The sequence below is a fragment of the Styela clava genome, chromosome 9 (assembly GCF_964204865.1).
Source record: "Styela clava chromosome 9, kaStyClav1.hap1.2, whole genome shotgun sequence".
Taxonomy (NCBI): domain Eukaryota; kingdom Metazoa; phylum Chordata; class Ascidiacea; order Stolidobranchia; family Styelidae; genus Styela; species Styela clava.
The window spans coordinates 11,148,774-11,172,455 of record NC_135258.1 but is presented as its reverse complement, the minus strand read 5'-3'; the positions used below and the strand labels follow the sequence as shown (position 1 = coordinate 11,172,455).

Here is a 23,682-nt window from a genome sequence, read left to right as displayed (position 1 = left end):
TAAGTGACGTCATAATGGCGCACTGTGACTTAGGCAGAAATGTGTCTATGACTTGGGGACATACGCAATTTTGCAACTTTACTATATGCACCAGTCCTGAAAACTAAACATCCCAAAAACGAATTCAATTCTCAGTATCTACAATGTCTAATCCCCAAAATAGCTAATCAGTTTCAATTACATTATTTTTTATGTTCAAAAATATATATTTCATCAATATAACACGTTCTGCTCACCCACCGAAATGAGACTAAGATTAAATATAAAGAATAAAACAGCAATGCACCCAATATAAAAGCCAACCAAGGTGAATTGGACTCGGACAGTGAATATCACAAGTGCACGTCTTCCTATACTGTAGGATAAATTCAAATTAATACGCGCTAAGCTAGAATCCGAGATGCAAAAACTCCAAAATACTTAGCCGAGGTTATTTTGCCTTTGTGACGTCACAATAGTCCTGCGGTAACAATGATATTTCATTATGACGAAACAATTGTACAATTGTACATGTCATACTAAATCTCCATTTTTATGGGTTTCGGAATTCTTAAAATAAAATCCGAGTTAACAGACAGCTGCGCAGCATTACCTAAATACCTATTTTATAAAAAAAACTCAAAATCGCCAAAAATGACTTACGCGATTCGGTTATTAGCGTGACGAATTATACTAGATTTTGTTTTCTGGCACAAGGGAAATGTTGATACCCGCCTCTTCTTGCCAGTCTAACATTACACTGTTGGGCTTTTTTCTTGCCTGTGTTTACCACATTACTTAAAGGTATCGCGGAAATTTTTTTGTTGCGAATTTGATTTTTTGCGTTCGAAACACAATTTTTTAACAGTTAAGCCTGAAGAATATCATATATGATACTTCAGTATGGTTCACTGATGACGTGGTACAAAGTATTTGTCGGCGTAATTTTGCATTAGCTTAAAGGTAAGCATGGCGTTCTATTGGGTTTTGCATTTTGTAAACGCTATCAGCGGCAAAACAACAAAATCAGATGCAGTTTATCAAATAAAGTTTTTATTTATTTTTATCATTTTATTTTGAATTATGAAATTTCACCCGTCGATTACAAGTTTTCATCATATGTAATCCATTCATGTCAATAAATGTTTGCTCATGAATATCCATTAATTGATGCCTCGTGTTATATATATTGCCTCGACCTTAATTGGGCGACTTATTCATACAGGCATTCACTCCAAACAAGCCTATGTGTGAGAATCCACCAATATGCAAGGGCCAACTTTATTTCTGGATGAAGCCTAACTTGCCTAATGTTCAACGTCCATGAACGTCCATTTTGTACCTGCGTGGAACAATTGGGTTTTATTTCCGAAAACAAAGTCGACTAAAACGACTACTATTCGAGTGACGCAGACAGACTACGTGGAGTTAAAAAATTTCATAAACATGAAATATTATTTGTGTGGGAAAGGAAATGAGTATTGGTTGGAATACCCCTTCAACTGACTTTTTAGGTCCGTAGAAATAAGAATGATATGCGAAAATTTAGTTTTCTGGCACAAGACAAATGTTAATACTCGCCTATTCTCATAGATAGTAGCTTGACGTTACCTTGTTTGGTTTATTCCTTTCCTGCGTTTGCCTCCATAACTCAAAGGTTTTTGTTGCTAATTTGATTTTATATGATTTTTTAGGATTTTTGGCGTTTACCGCTTACATAGAGTGGACTTCGTTTGCGAGACACGAATTTTTATAAGTCAAGCCTGTAAAGTACCATTATTATGATACATTAGTAGAGTCCACTGATGACGTAGTAGAAACAACTCGTCGGCGTAGTAGACTCGTGATATCGGAAAAATGATATATATTTACATTACTATGGGGGGCCATCAGAGATCGAGTCTATCTTGATCTTGATTCGTCAAGTTTACTGTAATTTCTGATAATGCAATGATATTATTTGAAAATATTGGTATGTATTCAAACCACCACAACGTTTGATAGAATTGCCTTTGACCTAATGCAAAATACGCGAACGAGTTCTCAGTTCGAGGCCATCAACGGGACATACTAATTTGCGTTCGATTTCGGCAGGGTTGACTTTTAAAATTTCTGTCTCGCAAACGAAGTCCACTTTCTGCAAGCGGTAAACGCCAAAATTATATAGAAATCAAATTTACCACAAAAATGTTCGCGTGATAACCCACCTTTAAAGAAGACCTCTAATTTGCAGCGACCATTTGAGTCTTAAAAGGATGTCTAAAATAATGTTTCCCCACGAATCTCTATTAGTTTATCACTGGCCTTTAAAGGTTGGCATTGATATTCCAGGGATTTCACACCACTTAGGCTTTTGAATGGGTATATACACCGATATGCGGAGGCCAATTTTATTTCTGAATGAGCTCAAACGTATCTCTTATCTTTAATTTTATTCAGCTTTTTATCTTTTATGTCGCCTTTTATCCGTTTGTAAAGCAGCCATGTGGTGTGGCAAGATAGTGATAGTGGCAATTCACCATGTCATATATTCAATACGGTGACCGTACATTTGAACCCATGTGTATATCCGCTCGTTCAATCTATATGCGGGTGCTAAAACCCATGGGTTAGGGTTAGTATGGGTTCAAATATCCGCAAAACAAAAAAAAATTCTCATAGGTGCAATAGTATGTAGGTGCAATTGTCGTGGGTTGAAATGTACGCGGGTTCAAATGTAATGGAACTATTCAATACTCCTTATATTGTATGCTAGACTAAGGCGATTAACATTCGTTTTACTGACTTTCAAACGACGCCGTTGCGTTTAACGAACGTATCAAAAGCATGATATTAAGTTGTTTGCAATCACTTCATGTTCCGAATATTTACAAAGCTCATTGAAGCATAACAAATGCTGTGTAATATGTTTGCCGTTTTAGTTGCGATTGCCACTGTTATAGCAAGTTGAACGTCATTATGATAAGGCTTTTCGAGGAAGAGAATCACGCCAAAACATATGCAGTTTATAGACCTGATTATCCCATTTCAGTCGCAGAAGAAATCATTAGTTATGTAAGCAGGAAAAGCGGGTTACAAAAAGGTGATAATATACCGGTAATGGTCGACATTGGATGTGGCACCGGGCAATCAACTAAACTTTTTCAACCATACGTATCAAAAATTATAGGTATCGATCCAAGTGAAAATCAAATCGAGCAAGCAAAGATATGCAACTTTGCAGCAAATGTTACGTACATGGTGGGAAAAGCTGAAAGCATTCCTGTTGAAGACGAATCCGTGGACATTGTTTGTGCTGGAACTTCAATACACTGGGTTGATTTTGAATGTTTTTTCAAGGAATGCAGCAGAGTGCTGAAGCCCAGTGGTAGCATAGCTCTCTACGCGTGTGGGAAACCAAATATTACCCAGTTGGATAGGAGTCCGGATCCAAGTGCTGCTTCAATTTTTTTCAATCTCCATTCCAAATGTATCTGGCATGAACGAACCAGTCATGTCGGCGACAAGTACAGTAGAATATTTGACATGATATCTGCTGAGGATAAAACTAGGTCTGATTGTCACAAAATCGAAAAAGAGTTAAGTCTGGAGGAATTTTCAAAATATGTTTCGACGTGGTCAAGCTATCACACGTTTTTGAAAAATAAAAATGATAGTCAGTCTGATATTTTAAAGGATTTCGGCAATGATTTGAAAAAACTTTGGCATGTGGAGCACTTACGTGATGATGAAGTGAAATTATTCGTCTCGTGGGATGTGTTCATACTTCTTTCAGGAAGACCTTAGAAGTGAACTTTCATTCCTAAATATCATATTTCTGACCAATATCATATGCGTGTTCTAATTGGCACCGAATTTTACATAACCAAATATCAAGTTTTGTATGATGTTGATTGACCAACGGTATACCACCGTTCATTTAATAGAGGGGTAGTCAAATGTTTCTAAATTGATGTGTATGAGACATTTTCCCATTAATTCATGCCTCGTGTTATAAATATTGCATTGACTCTCTTTTTATTATTTCGGGTAGAACTGTAGGCTTGGTTACAAGCGCAAATAATAAGTAATAAGCGGGCATCGACGAGTGGCGACAAAAGTTAAATATGATTAAAGGAGTGAAATCGGAACCCAAATTTAATTTCCAGAGTACTTTATTGTGATTTTTATCCTTTGTGTCGCCTTTTATCCGTTTGTAAATTAGCCTTGGATAGGGTTAGCTGGATAGTAGCAATTTACCATGCCATATATTCAATACTCTTTATATTGTATGGTAGACTTAACTAATAACACCAGTCGTACAAACTCTGAAACGACGCCGTTGCGTTTACTGAACCTGTCAAAAGCATATCATGATGTTAAGTTGTTTGCAAAGACCTTCCTGTTCCGGATATTTACAAAGCTCATTGAAGCATAACAACCGCTGTGTAATATGTTTGCCCGAAGGCCGTTTTAGCTGCAACTGTCACTGTTATAGGAGGTTGAACGTCATTATGATACGGCTTTTCGAAAAGGAGAATCACGCCAAAACATATGCAGTTTATAGACCTGATTATCCCATTTCAGTCGCAGAAGAAATCATTAGTTATGTAAGCAGGAAAAGCGGGTTACAAAAAGGTGACAATATACCGGTAATGGTCGACATTGGATGTGGCACTGGGCAATCAACTAAACTTTTTCAACCTTACGTATCAGAAATTATAGGTATCGATCCAAGTGAAAATCAAATCGAGCAAGCAAAGATGTGCAACTCTGCAGCAAACGTTACGTACTTGGTGGGGAAAGCTGAAAGCATTCCTGTTGACGACGAATCCGTGGACCTCGTCTGTGCTGGAATTTCAATTCACTGGGTTGATTTTGAATGTTTTTTCAAGGAATGCAGCAGAGTGCTGAAGCCTAGTGGTAGCATTGCTCTCTACGCGTATTGGAAACCAAATATTACTCAATTGGATAGGAGTCCGGATCCAAGTGCTGCTTCAATTTTGCTTAATCTCCGTTCCAAATGTATCTGGCATGAACGAAACAGTCATGTGGCCGACAAGTATAGCAGGATATTTGACATGATACCTTGTGAAGACAAAGCCAGGATTGATTGTCACAAAATCGAAAAAGAGTTAAGTCTGGAGGATTTTTCAAAATATGTTTCGACGTGGTCAAGCTATCACACATTTTTGAAAAATAAAGAGGATAGTCAGTCGGATATTTTAAAGGATTTCGGCAATGATTTGAAAAAACTTTGGGACGTGGAGCACTTGCGTGATGATGAAGTAAACTTATTCGTCACGTGGGATGTGTTCATACTTCTTTCAGGAAGACCTTAGAAGTAAACTTTTCATTCTTAATTATTATATTTCTGACCACCGAGTTTACATAACCAAATACAAAGTTTTTATAAATTGAGGGGTGTGAGATATTTTTCTGCTCTCAACGTTTCGAATTTGCCTAGTTACCATAAATGTGTTGTAAACTCGATTAAATTATATTATAATCATAAATATAAAAAATCATATTATATTCGTTCATCTTCATTAAATAAGGCGACAATATGTAAACAAATTCCAATATCTGTTATGACTATGGCCGGAACACAGATAAAAATTGTAATTCGCCAAACTCTGACCTCATTGACAACTGGGCTAAAATCGAACGTTTAGCGAAAGCAATGATCTATTGACAGTCATAACTACAATCGGAAAATACGTGCACGTTTTTTGCTGTAATGCGTAGAAACTTGATCAATTGAATGCGTATTTCGTTTTCGGTTTATCACGCCACCAATTTCAAATGAACAGAAAACTGGCAATTTTACATTGTGATACCGGATTCTGGACAGTCCAAACCTGATCAATTGTTACCGGTGACCAGGGATGGCCATTTCCGAATACTAAACTATTCCGAATACATTCTAAAATAATGTTTTCGAATCTGGAATTCCGAATACATTCTAAAATGGAAAATAACACATTTTTGTTTTAGTTATTAAAACCCAGTAAATTAGGAAATAAGCTTCAATAGAAATATCAGAATAAAGCCACAAACCAACAGTATATGTACAATGGCAATACAGGCAACTGAAACAAGCAACAAAAATCAAAATCCATTATGCCTTTAAAAATTCTACTTTTTGGGCTTAGAGTATTCTACTACCTACCAGTATATTTGTATATTAATTTATGTAAACCATATTGTTAATATGTGTAACATATTGTTGTGTTTGAAATTAGAAATAAATTAATAGAGAATAGATGACCACCACTGCCAGCCGCGCAGCCAGGAATTTCGAAATCGGAAATTCCCATTGCCGCCTGTAACATCCACCGCGATTCCGCGCTCGTTAAAAGAGCCGTCTTTTCAGTGTATAATGATCATACTGTTACATAAAATATTCAATCCATGACAACTACGAGATTCTAAAATATCTTTATATATTAATTTAATGTGTCCAACGTAACTCGCGGTTGCTTCTTCTTACGTCAAAAAAAACATTATTATTCGGTCCACAGCGATTTGTGACCTAAAAGTACGAGATAAACCGCCTGAAGTATTTAATTTTAATACGTATTTTTGCAATCTTGCCAACTCGGTATCGCCGTTAGAAAAATCTCAAATAATGATATAATATCCTGTTACGTGTAGTGTATAATTCATTTCATACAATGAATATACATATAAAGTTTAGCAGTAAATCAAAAATACATATTCATCGCCGCGATTATGCCACCTGTTAAAAGAGTCGACTTTTACAACAAATGATATAACAACGAATATATATTTTTCTGTTGTGCAAAGTGATGTTTTTGTGACCGATTCGGGCATATTTAAAATGTCTTGCTTTATTAATTTAATTGTCTTCAATTTAACCTGCGGTTGCGTCGACAAAATAAAATCCTCACCACTCTTATATACCATTGCAATCCGAGATCATAAGAATAAAAACGTGTGGTAAACTGCCCGATTAATTAAATAATGTTTAGATCCGTATTTTGCGAATTCGGCAAATATTTAGATGTAGGCCTACTTGTTAACAGTAACTCCGCTTAATCGAAATGCTGACACTCTCTCTCTTATTTTTAGATAAAACCGTTCGAAAAATCCATAAATCTGCTGTAACATCTCAGAGTAAAATTTATTTCATCACAATAAAATTGATTGAATATACTTTAGATCAGGGGTCACCAACGCGTTGCCCGCGGGCACCAAGTCACCCGCGAAGACCATATGAGTCGCCCGCAGGTCTGTTCCAAACTAAGTTTAATAACGGCTCTTATAAGTAAGCTACATCAATTAAATTTTGTCTGCTATTTTAGTATAAATCACACTTATATGGGAACTAGAAATGACACTATATTTATTATTGTAACCATCAACCTTATTTTTATTTGACCTCAGTAATGTGACGGGTCAATTAACACTCTTCCAATTATGACATCACACTGAGATCACTTTCCACGAACCCGCGCTTTTTCTTGTCCGTTGGTTAGCGGAGCAGTAATAATACAATTATTGATTCCAAAGAAAAATCCATTATTTTCACGATGAATGGGAGGTGGATATATTTATACCATCATGAAAACAGCCTGCGTGTGTCTCATTAGTGGGGCGATTTTAGCGACGGCAAAGCGGAAAGATATTTTACATCTTGTCACGTAATCTTCCGCGCTAACTACCCACTGGTCAGCACAGTACGGACAGAAAAAGCTTGCGATTCAAATCATACAGTAATCCTATTTTACGAGACCATCGTTTGTTTCAACCTATCCTTTCGAATCAACATTTTTGACATAAACTCAGGATAGGAGGAGATTTACATATTTCTCCCGGGGGAGAAGATAGCCGTTAGGACGGATCAATCATATGACAACCACGGCTTCTCGCCGGTTACCACTCGATGTCGGGTATAGTTAGTTATTTGTTTCCGGAAGCCTGGACTTGATGGCGAAGGAAGCCTTAACCGACCAGTGGTTACGTGAACCACACTACGGCGGCGAGGAGTCCAGCAATCCTTTCGCACATAACTATTCCCGCATGGGATTCTAACCTGCGAACCTAACGCTTAACACGATTGTCCATAGCGCCGCGACTCACTCCACTTGGAACACGCCTCACTGATGAAAATCTGCAAGACTCGCTCAGAGTAACAGTGTCAAGTTACTCGTCGGAGTATAATACTCTGCAACATTTGATAGTACAACTGTTAAGTTCATTTTATCTTAGACTTGTGCAGAGTGTTGAAAATCAATTTAAAAACACTCAGTTTTGAAATACAAGTGTTATTGATAGAAATTTATTTGCAAAGTTGTGATAATCGTTTGATTTCCTGAAGAATCCTAAAGTTTATTAGTGTCTATACTTCACTAAATACCAGTAATTATATCAATAATTGAAGCTCAATCGAGCAACTGATATTTTTAGAAGTGTAAATTGAACTGGTAGCCCGCAGCTTAATCTGTACCCAAAAAGTAGCCCTTGGCTTCGAAAAGGTTGCTTTAGATTAATTATATACATCCTCACAACCCGGGAAAAAGTCGCGTTTCAAACCTTGTATAATGTTAACACGAAAATATTCGACGGCAATTTAAAGTAATGAATAATCAGGCAAATCCCGCCCTCAATTCGTGACGATATGTTTCTAAACGCCCGACCAAACATAATGTGAACGGTAGGCCCACGAAATTTTGCGATTTTCACTGCCTAGAAAAGCGTTTTATAAATTTTCGCGGGCCTCAATAAAACTTATATTGTTTGCGGTTTTATTTTCAGTATTTTAAATTGCCGCTTTTCAATCAAAAAGTTGCGTTGTCTTTAGAAACTCGCCGCCGATGAACGTATTTACCAGATTCACAATTCCGTGCGCGTACAAAAATAAAATAATTGTCATCGTTATCGTGGAACAAATTTGTGGAGAACTTTCGTTTTAGAGAAAATAGCACAAACGTAAAGGCGCTTACGGCCTAAATAACACGTTACGCTGATGAGTGATGAAAACAATCACGCGCAAATTTCTATCGAGAATGTTTTCAATCAACGGAAACGTCATGGAAGCGGCGTCGAAAATGTGTGACGTCACACAAATATTCGATATTCTTATGAACGCTAATTCCGATATTCGAATTGGCCATCCCTGCCGGTGACGTGGAATTTGCAAAAACAAATGCATTCGGTTCGACACTAATCGGCAATTGTGGGCCAACATTCAAGAGAGAGGGGGCTAATGTAGCAAAATGGTTGTTCCGAACAACGAAAGTTCTGCGAAGAAATCTCCCTCGTATAAATGTAATGGCAGGCGTGTTACATGATTGACATCCTACTGGCAAGGCTATTTTGTCAGACTACCCAATGCTCCGCCATAATCTCTAAATCCCGTCCCATATCAACTGAAAGATTACAGCATGGTGAACACGAAACGCCTTCGGTGTGTAAAGCAAACACTTCCGATAGTCCATTCTTGTTGGAATCTAAGAGGCTACGAGATATCACCAATAACTTGATAGGAACAATGATCCTTCATGATTCAAATCTGGAACTGTAAACACACACTATCCCATATGACTTAGTCCGTCAAATTCCAGTACAATTGCAGAAAAGAAACATTAAAAGCATGACATAAAATACAATAATTTACATGTTCCAATAGATGAAAAGCAGACCATGTGATGAAGATAAGATCATGGTCTCAGACATATAATCTACATCACACAACTGACAACCCAAGCAGAAAATTTACACTATATCACGCTAATATTGATGGGACTGGCATGCAATTTACTAATTTCTCAGAGAGAGTATCCTATTCTGGGTTCAAAGTTGTAGACTTGTAGTCATATTAGTAACTAAAATAGTGCCAGTCTCTAGTACTAGTTTTGAGCATGTTTTAACAACCCATTTACAACCATGATATAATACGCTGCTGCACAAAAATAATAAATACAAATTTGATAGCAAAAAAGAAATTCATACGCCATCACCCTCCACAATCCACGGCTATCTTATAAGTAGAAAAATCAACATATTAAAACTGTACATAATAAAGTTCTACAATTTCAAATCTATTTCAATATGTGATCAACTGGCTCTCCGTTTGAATATTTATCCCACATCTTTGAAAAAAGTACTTCTAAATTTTCTGTGTAGCTTTTGATGCTAAACAATGGCGACTCGATTCTTTGTTTCCAAACTTTAGCCCGTATTGACTTCAAACTAAAAAAAATATAGATACATAAGTTCTCCATACATCACCTCTGAAAAGCTCCTAGCTCATAACCAAACAAGCCAGTAAGAAATCACACATTTTAAAAATTCAAAAACTTACTAATCCTGATCTGTGCCAAGTTTGACGGCAATGTCTTCATAATGAGATCGTGATGATGCGATAAGTTCTGGACAACCCAAGCATTTAAGTTGCGAAGAGGCCACTCTACTTGCGAGTGTTTCACGCGGCAATGTCACCATAGGGCAACCAGCCCACAAAACATCCATGCCTGCGATATCAAATAAATCCATAAGTATTAGCATGACAAAACTAGAAGTTTCTACTATAAATTGATAAGCACAGTACCTGTTGTATGTCCATTACAGAGTGGTGTATCTAAACAAACATCAGCCAATTGTCCCCTACGAACATGCTCCTCTTTTGGTGCAACAGGAGAAAATATTATTCTGTTTGATGGAAGGCCACAAGTGTGGGAAGCAAAATGCTTGACGTTGCTTTCGCCAACAGCAGGAAAACGCAGCAACCACAAAACACTGTTTGGAACTCTTTTCAATATCTGGGAGGAATAAATTTAAGAGGTTAGCAAACAAAATTCAATTTAACAGTAATTTAAGCACCCAAAAAGTCTCCCCAACCCACATTTATTATAGAATAATAAGATAAAAAAAAAACAAGTACTTACGTTGCACCACATTTGTAATGTAGCTGGATCTATTTTATAAAGCTGATTGAAATTACAATACACTATTGCGTTATCTGGTAAGCTGTATTGTGCTCGGCTGGATACAATGACTCCAGAAGGTGGTTTTTCGCCTGTCGCTGTTTTTGCATCCAACTGTTAAAAGCATGAAGAATATGAATATTCTATCAGTGAACTATCTCAATGATAATATTAGTAATGGAAAAAAGGAATACCTGTGCGATTGCAAGTCCATTTTGTATGGTCATATCTCCAATTTTAACTGATAATTGTCCTGTTTTTATCATGTTACGAATCGCTACAATGGTTTCATTATTAGCAGGCACAGATGGGATGGCAATCTGAAATAAATACATAAATCAGAAATTATTATATGGGTGAGAAAAAGTAAAAAAGTTAGCTTCCAAAGCCCATGTCAAAAAGCTTCATCAATATTGTGAAACCCCAAATACAAACCTCATCTTCCGAATCTTTAGCCTTAGCTTTTAATAACCCGACACCATCTAAGCTATCGAGAAAATCGCCCAATCGATCGGAATTAATGACAAATTTGTTGTCACCAAACAATCCAGTAGAGTTTGTTGTGTCGAGAACAGCTTTTTCCTAAAATATAACAGAAGAATAAAAAATTGGAAATTTATCAATTTCAATTGATTTAGACAAACTGAAATTGCACTTACTCTCATCATTGGGAACATTCTAGCATGATCTCCAGTAAAGAAAGTTTGAGGCATGTACGCAAGTTTTTCACTGTATTGCATCTTTACTTCTTCAGGAGATGTAATTTCGTCAGTTACTATATAATCCATAAAAGTGGCTCCGCTAGTTCCTGGATATCCAAGCCACATCACCTGTTATACACATATTCATAAAATGAGTCCTCAAGGTCTAGGGATTGGTTGTATTAATTTAGGACTATACTGATGTTCAAGCAGGGGCGGACACCCGGGGGAGCGAAGGGGGGCGGTCGCCCCCCCAATAATTTCGCAAAAAATTTTTACACATGTTGTTTCCGCCTTACAAAATTATCATGTCCGAAAAGTGCGATAGTCAAGCGCGATTAAACGGTTATTAGTTACCGATATTATAACTGTTTTCTTACAAAAATGTAGACCAGAGCGCCTTCGGAGCACCTTACATTTTCGTGAAACATGTGCACCAGCACGGGTAATACTCCGTCTTCAAACGCACCGCCGATCACGCGCCACGGTTTTGCACAACTAATTACAATTTAATATGGTTTTCTCATTGTCAAAATCTTTCAATAGTGTTATTGTTGGCACTTGCGAGAGAAGTGAAAGAGGCAAACTGTATTTCATTACAACAATTAATCATTATCGCTAAAACATAAATAGATTTAAAGTTGTTATAAACAATTTTCACCGCTGGACGTATCTTTTCACGTTTTGGATTTCGTGCAAGGCCCAGCATAATTTGCGGGCAAATATCAAAGCAATTAATATGTCAAAACGCTTATTCGACTTTTCAGACCACAGAAACTATCTGAAAAAATTACACCCCCCTTTTGAATTTATTTAAAAACTGAAAAAGTCGCCAATAACGCGTTCAATTGCCTTTTGCTAAAATCGCCGATTGTTTTCATCATTGTGACCTGTTACGTTGGCGTTTATTCTCATTTAATCACAAATTTGTGACACGACGACTATGATAATTATTTTATTTTTGTACTAGCACGGAATTATGAACCCGGCAAGAATTCTTAGAAGTTCATCGGCGAGATTCTAAAGACAAATGAAGGAGTAAAATCCGAGATCTATATTTTTTTGATTGAAAAGCGGCAATATAAAATACTAAAAAAAAAAACCGTAAACAATATACGTTTTGTTAAGGCCCGCGACAGTCTAAAAACGCTTCTCTAGGCATCGCAAATCGCAAAATTTCGTGTTCCTACAGCACATATTATAGTTGGTTGGCCTTCAAAAACATTTCATTACTAAAATCGAAACACGGCTATTTGTGGGCGGTATTTGCCTTTTTATCCATTACTTTTAAATTGATGTCGAAAATTTTCGTGTTGACTTTAAACAAGGTTGAGTGCGCGACTTTTTCCCGGTTTGTGATGATATACAAGATAATTAAAGTATATTCGATTAATTTTTATTGTACTGAAATAAATTTTACTCCGTGAGAATTGACAGAAAATATACATATTTTTCGAAAGGTTTTATTTTTAAAAATAATCCGAGTGGCAGCATTGCGATTGAGCGAAGTCAGTGTTACAAGTACATCTCAAATTTATCGAATTCGCAAAATAGCAAAAATACGGATCAAAACAATATATAAACGGGCAGTTTACCACACATTTTAATGTCCGCGGATTGCCGTAGTGTTTTAGAGTGGCTCTTGTTTTGTCCACGCAACCGCAATTTAAATTGAAGACAATTAAATTAATAAAGAAAGTCATTTTAAATATGCCCGTATCGATCTTTGATTGATTACTTTGCACAAGTGAAAAATTTTTCGTTGAAAAGTCGGCTCTTTTAACAAGTGGCGTAATCGCACTGTTCGGTGTGGATTTCGAGGCGGTGAATTTGTATTTTTTATTTACTTGTATACTTTATAATTATTTTCATTATATGAAGTAAAATTGTACTATACGGGATTCTATATCAGATATCGAGATTTTTGTAACGGCGATAACGATATCGGAAGATTGCAAAAATACGTATCAAAATTAAATAGATCTGGCAGCTTATTTCATATTTTTATGTCCACAAATCGTTCACGAATATTTTTATTTTGACGTAAGATGTCGCAACCGCGAGTTACGTTGCACACAATTAAATTAATAAAAAAGGACATTTCAGAATCTCGTGGCTGACTTGGATTGAATATTTTACGCGACAGAAAAATCATTACACGCTTAAAAAGGCGGCTCTTTTAACGAGCACGTAATCGCGGTGACTGTTACAGACGGCAATGGGAATTTTCGACTTTGACCCCCCCCTTTTTTTTCGGAAAATCCTGGCTGCGGGCCTGAACTCGTGCCTGTTTATTTTCGTATTAAATTATGAATAAAAACCCTGCAAAGTCATTGCGTGAATCCTGAATGTTATTCCGAGTTCAAATGATGACTTGATGAATCGGCAATAATGGAAATTCTACTAGTCAAATCATCAAATGATAATTCCTTGGTAAAATTTAGAAAAAAAATTCGCACAATAGCTTGTTACCTTGTTTTGCATTTCTAATTTCACGAAACGGCGTTAGTGCGCTTTATGCAGAACTAGGAATTGAAACAATAACCCAATATGACTCCTCAAATTTGTCATTTCTGTTTGACTGTTTGTTAGCAAGAGCCGTGCGCTTATATTCAAGAAATTGGTTCAGTGACGCGTAAGTTCCGTGTCCAAGCAAAGCAGCCCAGGTATTCGATATATGAATAGCAAAATGACATTCTATTACTTAGATAATGACATCGACAGGTTATTGTTACGTGACAACACACGACACGGCGTGTAGGCGATCCAAGTTCGCCCCCCCAAAATTATGGAAAGTGTCCGCCCCTGTGTTCAAGCTATGAGTGAAATACCTGAATTGGTGCCGGTTTAAGTGCAAATATTTCGTTTCTGGCTCCCTTCGTGTAACCGTTCATATTGAGCAAAATATGTATTCCATCCTGATGAATCCTATCTGCAGCCTGAATAAAAAAAAAAAATTATTATACACTTATTTCCCTTCACAAGAGCATGAACTGTACAAAAACTTTACAATTACCTTCCCATTGCAGGGAATCTGAGATAAATCAATGAAATGCTCTACACTCGACGAAACATGCTTCCTGAATTCTGTTCCATCATCTGGACTGAGGGCATAACAAAACACCTAAAAAAGATTGAAAAACGAATAAATCACACAAAATTTCAGGTGATTCAGTGATACCAAAGTTGCTTCAAAATCTTACCTCGACTTTGCTTTTATCATGAGCTCCTGGGATACTTTGCATCAGATGGGATGTTGGGTGGTTTCCGAAGTCTGAGCTGACATATCCAACACGCAAACGACCATTACTGGCTTTCAAATCTCTCAGGTATTCATAAGGAGGCTTGTGGAGAATATTAATCTGCAATTCACAAAGTAATAAAACTAAAAACTCTATTTGGGTGTAAAATTATCATTGCTGATAAAACTTATACCATTTACCTTGTCTAAGCATAATGTGCCGTGTCTAGCTGCAATTGCTTTTCTAAACTCATGAGTGAGTGGATACAACATAGAATGATGTGGATGCACTGATGGAAGTCTGTTCTTCTCCAATTGATCCGAAACAATGGAAAGCAATTTTTTCATCCTTTCATCATAATCATTCCAATCACAGATTATCTAAAGAGAATTTGTAATTAAAACTCTATTGTAATGTTTCCACAATAAGCTATAGGGCCATTATGTAGAATACTAACCTGAAGGCAGTGGGCCAGATTGCAGTATGCATCAGGAAAGTCAGGTTTCAATTTTAAAGCAGTTCTGTAAGATTGAATCGCTTCTGGTATATTACCACTATCCTTGTGTACAGATGCCAAGTTACTGTGGGCATCAGCAAAAGCTGGATTGATCTGAATAGCTCGAGTGTAGCATTGTATTGCTCCTTGTACATCTTGCATCTCTTTTAATGTGTTACCCATGTTAGAATAGGCATCCGCGAAAGTTGGGCTGATGCGGATAGCCTCCTTGTAATGAAGAAGTGCTTCTTGCAGCTTTCCTTGCTGCTGAAGGACGCTTGCCAAATTTGAATGAGCAGCGGCGAACTCTGGAAACACCTGTAATGATTTTATTATAAAAAAAAAATTGAAAAAACAATAAGCCTGATATGAACTAAATTTTAAAAATTGAAAGTGCTGAATATTGAATCAAGCACGTCCTCTGGAAATTAGTCTAATCAGACATCTATAATAATTCTATTAACACTTTCGATGCCAAGGACGTATATATACGTCATTTGGCGCCAACCGTTCCGTGCCATCAATGCAAAATGACGTATATATACGTCATTCGAAAAGGAAAAAGTTTAATAGATAGAAGAAGGTCGAGTTCAGGTATTTGCCGTCTTTTTTTCTTCTCTCTCTCTCTCTTGTTGTCAAGTTGGGGGGAATGAATGACGTCGTCAGCCAATCGCGTCATTCAAGAAATACCAAGATGGAAGGAGGGTCTGCCATGAAGTAAATTATCAACTTATTTAGCATGGCCGAGGTACATATTAGCCGCAAATTATCATCAAACATTTGTACGAGACCGACTGACGCCAACACACGGTTTCAACTTTTTACGGTGAAATGATTGAAAGGTGTGAGGAGAGATGATAATATTATCAATCATGTTACGAAGATGTAAAAAAACATTACTAAACCGGGAAATAATTCGAATATTTTTATATGCATGACCGTCGTCTTATTGGCAGGACGATGAAATGATTCAAAATGTTGGTATTTTTGAACGTTTTTTTAATTTTTTATCATTTTTGGGTAACGGATTGACGGACATCTGCAACGAAAGCAAATTTTATCGTCCTGAGAGGTGATATGTTACATTTTGAAATAATAAAGTGAGAAATTGATATTATTCGGAACATATATTTTTCTACTTGTCAGTGAGATATGATCCGAGATATAGTAATTTAGTGGGAAATATATTACCAATAACACAGAGCCCCTCGTATGCTTTCAGCTCATGTTGAATTACTTCCGTAGCTATTGTATAACCATAATTATAGCAAAATATGCAATCCTACGACTTTGTGTCGGATGAACAAGTTCAATAAGCAGCCATGGCGTACAGATTACGTAGCTACGCAATAGCGATCACGTGTCTGGCGCCACGAAGACGGGACTACGTGCAGTCGAGACGACTTGCGTAGCAAATTGCGTGAGATGACAATTTCGGAAAATCGTGTTCTTGACAGATCAACTGACGAATTTCGATGAAGCTTTAAACCTTTTTATTATGTCAACTTAGAGATACCGGATGCGTATAATGAATATTGAAATTGCATTTGGAAATACTTCATTTGCACGCCAATATTAGTTCAAATATCAACACAAATAAGTATTTGCTCGCTATAAATACCAGATTGAATGAAATGTTTGCCGAGGCAAGTAAAGACTTCGAATTTCATCGTTTACTGACTGAACCCACGAATCGTTTACTGACTGAACCGATGAAACCATGATTGCATATAAAGGAAGAGTTTCATTCAGAAGATATATGCCAAACAAACCGGTTAAATGGGGCATCATTGCTAGATCGATTGCTGATTCAACAACTGGATACATTTTCAATGTAAAAATAGATTATGGTAATCCAAACTTGGAACAACTTCCACCCGGCGTCACAAAAACTTCGAATTTAGTTTTGCAACTAATGGAAAGTCATCTGGATAGAGGATATCACGTATTTGTTGATAGGTATGTTGATTATTCGGTATTGATAAGACAAATTAGATAATTTACGTCTCGGCGCCATACTGCGTTCTATTTTAGATAACGAATCATTGTCGGATATATCAATCAATTGCATAAACTGTTTTATCACAACCAATTTTGAATAATATCCATTTTTAATTTAGACTCTATAACTCTGTCGCATTAGCCGAGGAATTGCAGCGAAAGAAAACATCGATAACGGGAACAGTCACGGCAAACCGGAAGGGACTTCCAGCAGAAATAAAAACAAAACTAAAGAAAGGGGAAATCATCTCACTACGAAAAGGACAATTACTCGCACTACTATGGCAAGATAAGAGGCCGATTTCAATACTTTCGACGTATTGTAATGGTGACGAGGTTATAGAGATACATATGTGTTACAGTTGTATGAATATGCAATGTGACTACTTTGTTTATTTTGCAATATGTTATCCCTGTGAGTGAAAATAATTGGCCATTATTAATGTTATTGGAATATATAGCGAATGAAGGATATATTTTTATGCTAGTAAACGATTTTGTTTTCTTTGTTCAAATTTGATATTTTCGTATAATGAAATGAATGATTCTGATTGCTGAATAAAATGTTCGAATTGAATCTTTATCGCAATGAGAGATCAAGACAAGTTATCATCAACTTATGTTATAATAGCATGAGAGAGCAATTCCGACAAGATACGCGTGTGTAGGTGAGTTCTTTCACCTACGACTGAAGTGTCGGAATGAACGATAACTGATGACACCGCTGGGTTCGCCCCTTTCCCGATGAATCAAAAACTAAATACGAGAGAGAATGAATAGGAGAGAACTCTCTCGTTTTCACCTTGGCACGGAACGGTAAAATTGAAAAAACTGATCTTGGCATCGAAAGTGTTAAGAGATTGATCAAAAAAAAAATTCAGTAATCACCTCCAATGCTTTACAATACAGTGCAATGGCCTCCTCTATCAGTCCTTGTTCTCGTTTTATATTTGCCAAGTTGTTAAGTGAATCTGCATGTGTTGGACACAGTCTCAGTGCTTTATTATAACATTCTTCAGCATCTTCAACTTTACCTGAAAGTGCATTTTGTAACAGATATCAGGGTAAAAAAAATTCAGAGTTGAGAGACAGATGATCAGAATCGAAAAGAGTGGACAAAAAGCTAGTCTGAACATTTTCTACATACTCTCGTGCCTTCAAAAGTCTGATATAACACAATACATTTAACCGGAATAGCAATTTTACCTTTTTCTTTGAGGGCGTTGGCCAAATTGCAGTATGCATCAGGAAAGTGCGGTTGAAGTTCAATCGCTCTTCTGTATGTGTCAATCGCTAGATCGATCAGCCCTTGTTCATAATACACACACGCAAGATTTCCATGAACAACTGCATGGTTTGGTGATAGATTCAATGCACGCAGATAAGCAGCAACAGCTCTACAATGAAAATTGTACATGAAAAAATTTAAGGAATATAGATTTTAATTTAAGTAATAAATAGAATGTTACAATGATTACCTATCAAAGATTCTTGCCTCTTTCAGTACATTTCCTAAGTTGATATATGCATCAAGAAAGTTTGGATCCAACGTCACAGCCTGAAATCCATGATAAAAAACTGAATCAATACCCCATTGTACAATAAAATAATGTTTATACATAAATATACAAAAACAAGAAAAATACCTTTTCAAAATGATGAATTGCAAGCCATATTTCTCCTTGACTGTTGAAGACGCAGCCAAGGTTGCTCCAAGCAACTGCGAAATTTGGTTGTGTTTCTATAGCTTTCAGATAGCATGTCTAAACGCGAGAATAAAAGACAAATTAGGATAAGAAAAAAAGGAGTTTTGATATCGCACAGAGCAGCAGCAGCAGAATCCGGAAATGAAGCCAAAGATGCCGAATTTTCTCTGATGAAATAAATGGTTACATTAGCTTCTACTTCGCTTCATCCGCATAGAGTCTCACATTTGCAAGAATACTTTTTGCAAGTTGTGTCAAATAGATCTACCAAAAATTTTGGCAGAAATTTAAAGTCAAGCAATTGTGAGTGGAAAATGATGCAGCAAGATTTGAACATAGAATTCGCAAAGCGCGGCGCACATAGCAAAAAATACAAGACAATGCACAGTAATACAATACATATAAAAATAAAAGATCCATATTTATATACTTGGACCAACTTGGTATATACCATACCGTTGCCGCATTTTGTCGGCGCTTACATAACAATAAGTAGCCTTGGGTGCCTGAGATATTTATTAGAGATACGAAGAAGTCATCTGGCATGGTGATATTCATGTCCTGCTCTGTTGAATGCTGACGAGCTCTGTGCAATCTTTCTTAAATTGACTTGATAAATATGACAGAGAGATAAAGAATAAAATAACAAGATTAAAATATTGTAAGATGTCTTAAATAAATACTGGTACTTGGAAGTTACATTTGATCAGTAATTGTAATTATGTCATTGACAAAAAACATTTTTTTATTTATTCTTGTTTTTAGATATGTCTAAGAATTTGAACTAGAATCCTTTGGTAACAATAATGTCAAATTTGAAGAAAAACAACATTAACGTCAGATTAGAGAGAAACAATTACTTTTGAAACTAAAGCCAAACAAAGTTTGAGGTTTTAATTAAAATATGCAATACTTGGCATATGCCTTACCATTGCTAACTTTAATTCATACCACAGATGTAAATATATGCTGAGTAACCATCCTGTATCAGGTAGATTTTGTCCTTCTAGAGAAGCTTTTTAATTAAAAAATGAGCACATACAATATCTTACCATGGCACATCATGTTAATAATACCAAATTGCACATAGAATTTAGTTTCGAGCCAATTGATAAAATAATTTGAGATACAATTCCGCTACTGATCCAAGAATTTTGTTTCAAACACCAAATTCTAAGATCAGAATATATTTATAAAGACGCAATTTAGCAAATGAACGTGACAGCTGAGAGTTGCATTTACTGGAAAAAAAACTATCTGGGGTTTTCAAGTTTTCAAGATACAGACATGTCCAAATGCACAAGTTAATCCCAGGAAGATGTCTTTCCAATAACAACTGCTGCGTCAGCTTACAACCCACGAGCGCTTGACTGTCAGTGTAAGATATCGGGATGGATTGGATATTGAGTAGTTGAAATACATTTCAAATGGGTAGCAAAATATGTCCACTGACAGCCATGTGGGTCAATGTACCTTCATTTCAATGCCGAATTCGCCGACTAAGTGCAAAAGCCATGCCCAAATAATATTTCGCTCCGGTTTATAGGAATACAAAAATTACCTCATCCTCAACAGAGCTGAGTAATCCAATTTTAAACAAAAAATAAATAATACAGTGTCACTTTTTGAAAAGTCGTTAAAAATAGATTTGAAAATTGCACATTTCAGTACACTGCTATGTTCACAATCTTCAGTGTTGTTTTATGAGATGAAGAGAAATGAATCTGCTGCTGCTATACCTGTCTATAACATGTAGCACGGATGGAAAACAACACTGACCATTGTGAACATCAGAGGGAGCAAAATATTTCGAAGCAAGGCTAAACATACTATGAAATAACAAGAGCACAAACATGACTTTCTTGTTGAATTACTTGGTTTCAGAATTGAATGGCAGAGGGCTATGACTTATTTGAAAATAATGGCTTGATTGATTACAAAAATTATTATATTTTTCCTGTCTAGTTCAACTTCTATTAAAATATAGAGCTGAATTACAGCAGAAATATTTTCAAGAAAACAGGTGGCGCAGAGCCAGGTCGAACCCAATAATGGGGTGCACAGTCGATTATTCTAGAACTCTTACACATAGACTTAATAAAAAAGCAAGCATGTGCAAAAAAATCATATTTGTGCTAATGTAAAATAATTCTATTTGATGTCTGAAACAGTATTTGGATTTCGGAAATGTGTCGATGTGCCATGGAAGTGATTCAACTTTTCATGTGCTCGAGCGTTTCTCGGTTGCTATCGACACAAACTGAATCCTGAAGCATGCATAGCGAAATAACTAGTTAAGACCAAATCATCATCGAAACGATAAATTGCAAAAGTATTCGAGTCCAGCATGTATGATTCAGGATTCAGGTGTAGATAGCAATATGCCAAGAACCGCAAATGCGCATTTGCTGAATGTAAAAAGCATGCCAATTTAATGCTGCAAATACCTTTGCCTCTTCTAAACGTCCAAGAGCTTTCAACAAATTACCAAGATCACTCCTCACACAATAGAGATCCTGAAATGAGTTGAAGTTGATTATTATTATTGAAGGGGAAAGTATGAAAATATGATCTGCGGAATGCAATTTACCGGATTTATTTGTAGAGCTGAAAAATAAGCCTGAACTGCGCCTTCCAAGTCTCCAGCAGTAACCAAAGCAGCTGCTAAGTTGATATAACCATCAATGAAATCTGGTTTCAAGCGTACAGCATGCCTAAATTCAAATAGAAAACAAATATTACATGTCCAATTCCATATATTAAACAAACACCGTTCAATTCCATATATTAAACAAACACCGTTTGATAAATTGTTATTTTCTCAAATATCATACCTATAATGTTCTAAGGCCTCTTGCAATTGGCCTCTTTCCTTGAAAACATTCCCAAGATTAGAATAAGCTTCAGCAAGCATCGGGTTTGTTTTAATTGCATGTTTTGAAAAATATGCAGACCTGAAAAAAATTGGTTTGTTATGTCACCATTCTTACTTGAAGGAGTACATTTAAAACAATAACAGAATAAAATTGTAAGAACTGGATTATACTTGTCAAGTCTCCGACACTGAAAATGAATAGAACTGAGAAGTAACAGAACGCCAGTATTATCTGGATCTTGCTGCCAAAGATGCATACAATGCCTTTCTGCATTGTCATAATCGCCTGCTTGATATTCACGATGTGCAAGTTCAGCAAGACCTTAAAATAGGGAAACCATGTTAAGGAAACCCAGATGAGTATTAATAAAAAAAATGAATGAACAAAGAATCTTATTTCTGGTCCCACATTTTACAGTATTCAGGTATTGGCTTACATTGAGCTGCCGAGTAAAAGCATCACTCCATGCACTCTTTAACTTTGAAAAATTATGACCGAATGACTTAAAACTCCGTCTCGTGCAGCAATTTTATTTGGAGACTACATTCTCCAAAAAAATTCCAATACGTAATCGACAAATTACAGAATTACTAAATCAAGAAATCAGTATACAGGAATAGACAAAACTTTTGCAAAAACATATTTTTCTAAAAAGTTATCTGTAACGTTATATCACACGCGGTTACATTATAATGGAAATACTGGAATGACTAATCGTACAACAGTACAAGGTACAACAGTATAAAGTTTAGACAATTATTTGAAGTTTATGACAACAAAATTCTGAAATTGTTCAAGTGTACCAAAACTCCTGAAACTTGGTAGTTGGAAAGCAAAATACAGAAAAACAAACCCATGAAACTGTTCAATTAATAAAAAATAACTTATAAGTTTACCAACCCGTGGCATCAAGAACAGCTGCTTGATGATTATTATTTAACATAATTTTCTTAGTGTCGTCCTTCGTCATTGGTGAATACATTGGATCACGAATTATAGTAGTAAAGAGAAATTCAAGTCGACAGCAATGTCTGAATGTGCCAATTTATGACAGGCTGGCAGGGTTAAGCAATGTCAGAATGTGAACTCTTCAAACAATCTTGTGTTGCAGACTATGCAAGACAAAAATCACTCATAGTTTGATTTAATTAGAAAATCTATATAAATGAACAGAATATAAATATCAGTTTTTGCACCAATAACACTTGAAAATAATTCCCAACGCCAAATCGCAAATTTTTTGAATTTATTCATACTCGCAAAAACCTTATAACCAACGATACAACATACAGACATGAAGGAGAACCATATGGACAAATAATCTAACGCTAAACTTTGTCTATATACATCATAATCTAATCACAATAGTAAAAGTTACGATAAGTCGAGGAAAATATCAAAATTAAACATTGTTGTTATTGAGCCCACACGCGTGAATCGTCCTTTCTGATAAAAACAAAGGGCAGTACTATTTACAGTCACGTCGAAGTGTTTCCAGTTTCCACCCAGCTCTGTCGCGTGATGTTATATTCATGCGCGCGAGGCGCCAAATATTCATGCGCACGAGACGCCAATGGTTAACTTGCAATGATACGTGGGTGACGTCATTTGTCGTGACACGCTGACTTTGTCTGGTTTCGGGAGCTTTGAAACAACGAGATGCCTTATCGGCATTATTTTTCAACTTCCGCTTCGGTCCAGTCTCTTATCAGGGAAATAGACGAACGAGAGTATTCCTATGCCTTGTTCA

General features: G+C 36.3%; 3 protein-coding genes across 4 annotated transcripts; 2 read left to right on the top strand and 1 right to left on the bottom strand.

The window, feature by feature from the left end:
- The first annotated feature begins 2,937 nt into the window (after nucleotides 1-2,937).
- On the top strand, nucleotides 2,938-3,765 carry LOC120339298 (putative methyltransferase DDB_G0268948). Its single transcript, XM_039407387.2, has one exon. It carries the CDS (start codon nucleotides 2,938-2,940, stop codon nucleotides 3,763-3,765), a length of 828 nt encoding a protein of 275 aa, XP_039263321.2.
- LOC120339622 (putative methyltransferase DDB_G0268948) lies at nucleotides 2,968-5,491 on the top strand. Its single transcript, XM_078116118.1, has one exon. The coding sequence runs from the start codon at nucleotides 4,332-4,334 to the stop codon at nucleotides 5,298-5,300; it is 969 nt and encodes a 322-aa protein (XP_077972244.1). The 5' UTR covers nucleotides 2,968-4,331; the 3' UTR covers nucleotides 5,301-5,491.
- Nucleotides 5,492-9,520: 4,029 nt separating this feature from the next.
- Nucleotides 9,521-23,090, bottom strand: LOC120338838 (UDP-N-acetylglucosamine--peptide N-acetylglucosaminyltransferase 110 kDa subunit-like). Of its 2 annotated transcripts, XM_039406802.2 has the most exons (21): nucleotides 22,833-23,090; nucleotides 22,103-22,253; nucleotides 21,891-22,010; nucleotides 21,647-21,770; nucleotides 21,504-21,572; nucleotides 18,997-19,113; nucleotides 18,829-18,908; nucleotides 18,557-18,747; nucleotides 18,239-18,384; nucleotides 15,311-15,667; nucleotides 15,054-15,233; nucleotides 14,815-14,973; nucleotides 14,628-14,735; nucleotides 14,443-14,550; nucleotides 11,570-11,740; nucleotides 11,346-11,492; nucleotides 11,105-11,230; nucleotides 10,872-11,024; nucleotides 10,535-10,745; nucleotides 10,289-10,457; nucleotides 9,521-10,176 (listed from the first exon to the last, which is right to left on the bottom strand). In XM_039406802.2, the coding sequence occupies exons 1-21, from the start codon at nucleotides 22,912-22,914 to the stop codon at nucleotides 10,026-10,028; spliced, it is 3,120 nt and encodes a 1,039-aa protein (XP_039262736.1). In that variant the 5' UTR covers nucleotides 22,915-23,090; the 3' UTR covers nucleotides 9,521-10,025. The 2 variants fall into 2 exon arrangements, with proteins under 2 accessions (XP_039262736.1, XP_039262737.2); XM_039406803.2 differs by lacking the exons at nucleotides 21,504-21,572; nucleotides 21,647-21,770; nucleotides 21,891-22,010; nucleotides 22,103-22,253; nucleotides 22,833-23,090 and adding an exon at nucleotides 19,513-21,417.
- Nucleotides 23,091-23,682: the final 592 nt, after the last annotated feature.